Here is a 9,352-nt window from a genome sequence, read left to right as displayed (position 1 = left end):
GGCTCAGGCAGATAGAGCAGTTTGTTCAAGGGCAGGTCTGGTATGTAAAAGGGCTGAGACTCAAATCCAGGCCTGTCTGTCTCCAAAGCCCGTGCTGCATGCCAAACGCGGCTCCATGGAGCCCCGTCGTGGTGCCAGGGTGGCCCCCCTCTGGAAGATGGTGGAAGCACTTTGCGCCCAGTGGTCCCAACACCCTGGGTTAGCAAAGCGCATCACTTTATTTCATGAGTTTACTTCAAAACACATCCCAGCCAAGGACTCCCTCTTTCAGTTATGACAGAGCCGTTCGTGGGCGCATCCCAAAGCAGATGCCCTGCAGGCGCTGCGGACAGCTTTCCACGTGGCGCCCCGGGGAGCCGAGCTCCTTGCCACGCCCAGCACACAGCCACCTGTCAGCGGTGAGAAGTCATGTGCCGGGAGAGGTGGTGGCGCTCCCGGAAGTACTCACGGCAGACGGGGCACATGAGTGCTTCTTCTCTCAGCTTCTTCGAATGCAGGTCCGGCCCCGCACGTTCCTTTCTGTGGTGGGACCGCATATGAAAAACCAGGTCAGAGGTCAGGCGAAAGGAGAGGTTGCACTTTGCGCACCAGTTCTGGGTGGCCAAGCCCAGGGACGTGAATGCGGATGGTAGGAGGGCCCAGGAGACCGAGGAGGGAGCGGAGGCTGTGGGTATCTGGGCCATGGCATGCTTTAGCCACAGCGTGGGGGCACCCGCGGAAGCATTGCCGAGGGCAGCATTTTGTGGCAGCATCTGCAGGTTCCAGAAATCACTCACCGAAACCTTGGAATTGGAACGTCGAGGCCAGGAAGGGATGTCTACTATTGGCCTGGGTCCCACCAGCTCCCCCAGGGCATCTGCGGGTCTGCCTGCCAGGAAGAGAGAGGCCGGCCCAGGTCTCCCTGACGGGCACCTGGCCGGCTTGCTGAAGGCACTTCTCTGCTCCCTTCCAGCGCTGCTGGGCCAGGCGGAGAAGACTGTGCTGCCAGCTGGGTCCCTAGGGAGGCCCTGCGCCAGCTGCTGAGGGCCAGGCTGGCCGGTGGAGTCATCACGCTCCCTCTCCCTGGCCCACATGCCCCGTAGCCTTTTCTTGAGATGAGGCATCTCCATGAAGGTGCTCTGCTCTGGTTCCCAGCGCACCGTCCGGGCCAGTGCTCTTCCCAGTCTCAGCTCGCCCGGGGGTGTTGATCGTGCCAGCTCCGCGCCAGCCTCCTCCTGGCCACCACCGGGGAGGGCAGCCTTGGAGCCCGGGTGCTCTGTTTGCTCCAGCAGCACCGGCTTGCAGCCCCGGGTTTGCAGGACCCCCTCTCCAGCAGCCATGCGGACTAGTGGGACCTGGGACAGCTCAGCAAGGTGGACACTCCCACAGGTGTCGTCTTCAGGGAAGAGCTATGAGATCGGAGAGCTCCCCATGGGTGGGCCAGCCACACTTGGACCACAGGCCTCTGCAGAGAGAGGAAGCAACAGGCAGTTGTTTGCATCCAAAGAATCCCGACTACTATAGATGCCACACTCACCCAGTCTCAGAGCTTTATGCCACCTGCTTTCACCTCCAGTTGTCCATCAGGGAAGGACAATACTGCACAATGCTGCCACCCAGAGGCATGACTCAGTACTGTTTCCACACCTGCCAGCATCCAGGCAGCAGCGACTGCATTAACGGAGCGCACAAGGCATCCACCAGCCAGCTCTGACTTTGTGGGCAGCTCCAACATGTGTGCATGCTGATTTGATTTAGGGCAGTTTGCATTTCTTGCTACACAGCATGCCAATCCCCCCCAAATCCTGAGAAATGCCAAGAACTTTAAGCACCTAAGGACAGGAGTTCCTGCGGGTACAGGCGTCCAGAGAGATAAAAGCTGAAGCAATAAATACCCAGGCATGGCAGGGAGAGTGTGGGGCTGTACCTGGCTTCCACTACTACACCTGGGGGGTCAGCCACCTCTGTGCTTGGTCCCTCCCCTGGAACTAGTGGGAGTCTCTCCGGTCTGTCTCCGCTCGCTGAAAGTGCCAACACTGGGTTCTCCTCACCTTAATCCACTTACTTTTCTTCTGCTCATCTGGCAACTGGCAGCTGTCCTCTTGTGCCCACTCGCTGGGCACGCTCAGATGGACCAAGCTCTCGAGGCTTTGAGGGGACGTATGCGGTGGCATATGTGAGGATGGCATTGAAGAGGAGAGGGTGCCCTCAGCCCGGCTGGGGAGGCACTCTTCCCTGCCTTTCCCTCATCAGCTCCACCAGCAAGTTCTAGAAATGGGGAAACCCATCTTCAACACCCGCTCAGCCAGCAAGCAGTGCTGCTGGGCCACACTCCAAGTTTTCATATTAGAAACGATTTCCACAGGCCCAGGAGGACCTGGCCGCAGGCGCTGAGCTTCCTCACGGGCACTGGCGCGGGCTTGTTACGCATAAATACCATGTGGGCTCATGTCAGCTGCTTCCTCCGGCCCTGCCTCCTGCCCACATGGAAAGGAAGCGCGGGCAGTCTCTCCTTCCTCCATCTTGGGGGCAGGAGTCCACGATAGGTGCTTGGCACGTGTCACCTCCTTCCATCCTCACCCTTTTCACAGACAAGTGGACTCGAGTTTTGGAAAGCTACACACCCTGCCCGAAGTTCCCTGAAAGTAGGAGGTGCAGCTGGGGTTGAAACCCAAGAGTGTGTCCCCAAAACCCGCTTTGGCTGCACGACCCATGTCAGCCTCACATGCCCCAAACTGTGCTTCCAGGGGATCTGAGCCCTTCTGTTTTTATTTAACTTAATTTTACTTTGTTGTGGACAGTATTATCAATGCCTCCCTGTGGTCCTGCTGCACCTCGCATTCCTCTGCAGACACCCCCACTGGGCTCCTTCGCCGCTCAGGTGGCCTCTGCCAACCACAGATGTGTGGACCCTGTTGCCAGACTTGTCCAGAGTTCCCTGAGCCACGGACGTGACAACCCTCCCCTCAGCACTGAACTTTTGGATATGTGGCCTGACTGCAGGACGGAATATTTTGCTACCAGGATCCTTCATGATATATAAATAGACGTCATTGTTTATTGGCTACGTAAGTGTCTCCGTGCCAGACGCTCAATCACCTTACTTCATGGACTTTTCACAGCAACCATCTGAGGAAAGTTGCATTGTCTCAACTCAACTGCGTTCATCTTCAATCTGCCCAATACCAGGCTGCTAAGCTCAGCGCTGCACCTCCAGCTTTTTGAGACACTGTGGATCAGGACTCTGCTCACTGCTGTTAGATATCCAACCAATTTCACTTTCCATCAGTGCTACAAGACAAATCTTACTAATGAGGAGGAGGAGAAGAAAGAAGAAAAGGAGATGATATAACATAAAAATAATAATAATGAGGAGGAGCAGGAAAAGGAGGAGGAAGCAAAAAAGCAAATGAAGATGCTGACGGGGACTTTTGGCATGACTCAGCCCCCCTGAGGGTCACCACTCTCCCATGCATCTGCGCTGCTGGGTAAGATCACTCAGGCAAGTGCAGAGAATGTCCTGCCAAATTCTGCTGCGGCCCCATCTAAGCCCAGGCCACTCTGGGTGCCACAGTCACCAGATCTGAGCTTCTCAGATGGAAAATGATGTGAGTCTGACATGGCTTGTCCAGTGAGCCCCTGCTAACCTCTACTGCTCATCTCTTCTTGTTGACAGACTCCCAGGCGCTTTTCCAAGTCAGCATCAGACACTGAGTCTCATCCAGCTCCAGGCTCCATGCACCTCTGTCTTGTACCCCAAGGCCTCTCAGATGACCTCTGCAGAAATGTGATGTCATCTCTAGGGTCACTCCATGCCCTGGCCAGGGAGTTCTGGGGCAGGCGACCACATGCACAGACCACATGCACTGCCTCACTCCTCCTTTCCCACCTGGACCCACCAATGCCCTTTCAAACTGGGAGATGGGTCTCTGTCCCTGGCAAAATGAAGCTGTGCCTTCCTCTTTCTTCTTCCATGACAAGCTCTGCCTTGGCAGCCAGTGGGTCTATGCAGCCTTTGTTCTCTGTGCTCCCAACCAACATGAGCCCTTTGTTCTCCTCTGCTCCCTTCAATAGCCTCAATTTATCCCGGGATCTCATTCCCTAACACTATTTACTACTGGTCCTCATCACTCTCTATCATGTGTGTCCTGAGAAGACGTTTTTCTTGTCCTCCTTGGTCCTTTCAGCCTGAACTCAGTAACATATCCTCTGAACCACACAGACATCTTCAGTTCCACCCGTGTTCTTCCTATTAAAAGAACTAGATTTCAATTTCAGACTCCAACAGTTTCTGAGCCCTTGCTTAGATCATGGGATTACTAAGTGATGATCTTTGAAGCCACGTGAAACTGAGTTCTCAAGGGCACAGGATGTCCGACCACATCCAGCCATCCCCACCAGGACGATGCTTCTCCCTCACACTCCCAGCCTCCCTGGGCCACCAACCAGGGTTCTGCTGACCAACACGGGAAGTGCTAATTCTAAAAGATGAGGCCTCAGCAACCCTACACTGGTAAAAACACATGTTTTCTTTATTTATTACCCATTCCCTGGGCAATGACCGCAGACTCTGGCCATTCCTTCATCTGAGAATTACTTTCCTTTTCATGCTCTCCCAGCCCCCCCCCCCCATGTGACCATTGAGCCCTACATCACATAGAAGCAGACTCCTGGGTCAGATGCTTGGATCAAAGCTGGCTCTGCTCTTAGCAAACCTGTGATCCTAGTTAAGGTGCTGATCTTTTCTCTGCCTCTGTTTTCTCATTTGTGAAAAAGGGATTACCTTGGTGCCCACTTCATTAGGTGGTTGTAAAGATTAGATGGATTAATATATCTGAGTGCTAAAGAACCTAGCTCAATAACTGTTAGGTAGTATCAATTTATCAATTTATTATCACAATAGAGGCCAGGTGCATGGATTTGGCCACAACTAGCTCTCTGATATCCCCCAAAGGGTCCCAGATTGCGAGAGGGCAGTTCTCAGGTGACAGACCCCAGAATCGGGCCCCCTCCTCTCTGGTTCTGGGTGTATCACCCAAGAACTGCAGCTGCCAAGTCACTGCTAAGCATCTGCCCCCTGGTGGTCATTACATGTCATTGCTAGCGGCCAGTCTGCTGAGCGGCTCATCACTTAGGCTTTTATATATATAGACTAGAGGCCGGGTGCACAAAATTTTGTGCACTCAGGGGGGTGAGGGGGGTCCCTCAGCCTGGCCTGTGCCCTCTCACAGTCTGGGACCCCTTGGGAGATAACTACCTGCTGGCTTAGGCCTGCTCCCGGGTGGCAGAGGGCAGGCCCAATCCCTAGGTGCAGCCACTGGTTGGGCTCAGAGCAGGGCCGATTGGGGAGTTGGGGCGCTGCCCCCTGTCATGCACAGAGCAGGGCGGATTGGGAGGTTGCAATGCCACCCTCAGTCACGCTCAGGGTAGGGCCGATTGGGGGATTGGGGCACCGCCCCCTGTCACACTCAAGGCAGGGTCGATGGGAAGGTTGCGGTGCCACCCCCTATCACGCACAGAGCAGAGCCGATCAGGGGGTTGGGGAGCTCCCCCGTCACACACAGAGCAGGGCCCATCAGGGGGTTGGGGAGCTCCCCCCTGTCACGCACAGAGCAGGACTCATCAGGGGGTTGAGGAGCTCCCCCCTGTCACTCACAGAGTAGGGCCGATAGGGGAGTTGGCGCACTGCCCCCTGTCACACACAGAGCAGGGCGAATCAGGGGGTTGGGGCGCCGCCCTCTATCACCCACAGAGCAGGGCTGATCAAGGGGTTGGGGCGCCGCCACTGTCACACTCAGGGCAGGGCTGATGGGGAGGTTATGGCTCTACCCCGTCACACACAGAGCAGAGCCCGTGGGTTGAGGGGGTTGGGGTGCCGCACCCTGTCACACACAGAGCCACAGGGCGATCAGGGGGTTTGGGCGCTGCCCTCTGTCACACTGATCCCGGTGCCAGGAGGCCTCTCGGCTCCGCTGATCCCAGTGCTGGGAGGCATATTACCCTTTTACTATATAGAATAGAGGCCTGGTGCATGGGTGGGGGCTGGCTGGTTTGCCCTGAAGGGTGTCCTGGATCAGGGTGGGGGTCCCCACTGGGGTGCCTGGCCAGCCTGGATGAGGGGATGATGGCTGTTTGCAGCTGGTCACACACCCTTCAGGGTGGGGGTCCCCACTGGGGTGCCTGGCCAGTCTGGATGAGAGGCTGAGGGCTGTTTTCAGGCTGGGACTGAAGCTCCCAACTGCTCCTTTTTTTCTTTTTTTTTTTTTTTATTCTGGGCCAGCTTTAGCTCTGAGGCTCCAGCTCTTAGGCCTCCACTCCTGAAAGCAGGTATCTGGTTTGTTTCGGTTCTTGAAACTCTGTATCAACTCCAGGTCTGAGATCCCGGCTAGCTGAAAGCTGGTTTCTGGGGTTTTGTTTAGCGTCTATATTTGTTACAATGTTTGAAACTGCAGGCTCAGAGGCCTGCAGCGGCAGGCGGGGAACGTTGGTTTTCTCCGTCACTGAAGCAAGCAAACCTCATGTTAGTTTCAAGCTGCCTGGCTGCCGGCCGCCATCTTGGCTGACAGTTAATTTGCATATCTTGCTGATTAGCCAATGGGAAGGGTAGTGGTCGTACGCCAATTACCATGTTTCTCTTTTATTAGATAGGACTAGTGCAAGGGTCAGAGTCAAAGTCATGGCCACCTTCCCTCTATCCCTATGCATCCAGGGACTAGTGTATAAAAATGAGTGACCAATGACCAAGCAGTTTTCTTCTTCCCACTCCACTTACAGAAGAAAGATCTGTTAGCAACCAACTGGGTGACCTCATTTTCTTGAGGTATCTGAAGGTACTCACCCTGAGTCACCTACCTAGCCTCCAGTAGTTCCAAGCTGCAGATCAGAAATTAGATATTCAGTGACACCATCTACACAGTCAGACAGGGCTGTCCTGTGTCAGTCTATTTTTTCAACTAAAACAAATGAGTGCAGAAAATATCTCTTGTGCTTCTATCCTTCAGTTCTCTGCGCTCCAAAGATGCTTCTCAGACCCTTTTGGAAGATTCCAGAGGATAATCTTCTATCAACCTCTTCTACATATGGATTGTGAGATCCTGGGATTTTCTGAGCAGAGAAACACATAAGCTTCCTAGGCATCTTTTTAGCCCCGAAACCCTGAGAAAATTAGAACCTGAAGAGTTACCCAGGCTTTCTGGAGCTGGCTGGAAGGGCCATGGAGCTGGGAGAGAGGAGGGCTTCCCTGCCAGCCCCCACAGGCTCCATGTCCAGTTAGGCCTTACGTGCCTCCAGCATCAATGCCTGCTGTGTTCAATCAAAACCAAATGTAAGATTCCCAGGATACAGCCAGCCACCAGGCCACAGTGAGATCAGCTAGAGACCTAACTTGGCCCTGTGGACCAATCCCAGTGGCTGCCTTCAGGGGAAAAGTCCATGGTTTGCACATCATATTTCCCAGCCAGACTCTACCTGATGCCAACAATAGAAAGGAGAGTTACAGCCTACTTAGAGAAAACATTTTAAAGCACCAGAGGCCTGGTGCACAGATTCGTGCAGCAGTGGGGTCCCTCAGCCTGGCCTGCGCCCTCTCACAATCTGGGACCCCTCAGGGAATGTTGGAGCACCAGTTTTGGCCCCATTCCTGCAGACCAGGGCCTCTAGTATGCATATAAGATCTTTGGTTAATCTCTCCCCGTGCCCCCCCTTCCCCGCTTCCCTCTGAGATTCATCAGTCTGTTCCATGTTTTCATGCCTGTGCATTGAGTGTCTGCCCCCTGGTGGTCAGTGTGCATCATAGCTACCAGTCAAACAGTCACTTAGGCTTTTATATATATATACTAGGGGCCCGGTGCACGAAATTCGTGCACTGGGTGTGTGTGGGGAGGGGAGTGTCCCTCAGCCCAGCCTGCCCCCTCTCACATACTGGGAGCCCTCAGGCATTGACCCCCATCACCCTCCAATCGCAGGATAGGCCCCTTGCCCAGGCCTGACGCCTCCGCCAGAGGTGTCAGGCTTGGACAGGGGACCCCCATCTCCCCCTGATCACTGGCTCTGGCCCCCGCCCAGGCCTGAGGCCTCTGGCCCAGGAATCATGCCTGGGCAGGGGACCCCCATCTCCCTCTGATCGCTTGCTCCACCCCCCCGCCCAAGCCTGACGCCTCTGACCCAGGCTTCAGGCCTGGGCAAGGGGACCATCATATCCCCCCAATCCCCGGCTCCGCCCCCCGCCCAGGCCTGATGCCTCAGCCAGAGGAGTTGACCCTCATCACCCTCCGATCACCAATCACCGGATCGGCCCCTTGACCATGCCTGAGGCCTCCGGCAGAGGTGTCAGGCCTGGGCAGGGGACCCCCAGCTCCCTGAGGTTGCAGGCTCCGCCCCTGCCCAGGCCTAACGCCTCTGGCTGAGGCAACCAGCCCCGGGCAGTGGGGACCCGCAGCTGCAGCGGCCCCACGATCGTGGGCTCCGCTTTAGACCCAGGCAAGGGACCCCTAGCTCCCGGGACTGCCAGCTTCGACCGTGCCCAGCTCCCATCGCTGGCTCCACCCCTACTTCCTGCTATCACTGGCCAGGGCTGCAAAGACGCCTGATTCTCCAATCATGGCTGGGGGGCAGGGCAAAGGCGGCCCCAGTGCCGCCTTTGCCCTGCCCCCCAGCTCTTAGCTCCCCCCTGGGTTTCCGATCACTGTCAGTGGCAGGGGGCTTCTTCCTGCTTTCCCTTTCGCCTCCCTGCATTGTGCCTACATATGCAAATTAACCGCCATCTTGTTGGCAGTTAACTGCCAATCTTAGTTGACAGTTAACTGCCAATCACAGTTGGCAGTTAATTTGCATATAGCCCTGATTAGCCAATGAAAAGGGTATCGTCGTACGCCAATTACCATTTTTCTCTTTTATTAGATAGGATAGATAGATTTAGGTAAAGATTTCACCTTGAATTTAAAAATATGGCATAATTATCTGTTTTAAAGAAAAGTTGTCACTTCCTGGGTTTATGAAAAAAGAAATCTAAGCAAAGCACACATGATAATTCTAAATCATTTGAAAAGCATCCATTTCACCCCACCCCAGAATTCAAATACATTGGAAATCAGTGGTTAAAACAACTTAAAATATGATTTGTCCAATCAACAAAATAGTCTCACAAATCAAAATTCCATGCATATGCCTATGAATTTGTCCAACATCTTCTATCTAAAATCAAAGATTCTTTCGGTAAACACATTGCAATTGTCTTCCATCATATTTAGTTTTGTTCACTTCTGTGTGCCTTACCTACTAATAAATTTCCCTTCCTATATCAACTGAACAGCTATAAATAAGCATAATTACTCTCTATCCTTCTCCCTCCCTCTCTGTAAAAAATCAGTAAAAC

At 54.2% G+C, this 9,352-nt stretch overlaps 1 protein-coding gene across 1 annotated transcript; it reads right to left on the bottom strand.

The window, feature by feature from the left end:
* Positions 1 to 392: 392 nt before the first annotated feature.
* On the bottom strand, positions 393 to 1,359 carry ZNF488 (zinc finger protein 488). The gene has a single exon (XM_059661965.1). It carries the CDS (start codon positions 1,317 to 1,319, stop codon positions 393 to 395), a length of 927 nt encoding a protein of 308 aa, XP_059517948.1. The 5' UTR covers positions 1,320 to 1,359.
* Between the last annotated feature and the right edge of the window lie 7,993 nt (positions 1,360 to 9,352).

This window comes from Myotis daubentonii, chromosome 13 (assembly GCF_963259705.1).
Source record: "Myotis daubentonii chromosome 13, mMyoDau2.1, whole genome shotgun sequence".
In the NCBI taxonomy this organism is placed as follows: domain Eukaryota; kingdom Metazoa; phylum Chordata; class Mammalia; order Chiroptera; family Vespertilionidae; genus Myotis; species Myotis daubentonii.
The sequence above is the reverse complement of the archived record's forward strand: the minus strand, read 5'-3'. Positions and strand labels throughout refer to the sequence as shown.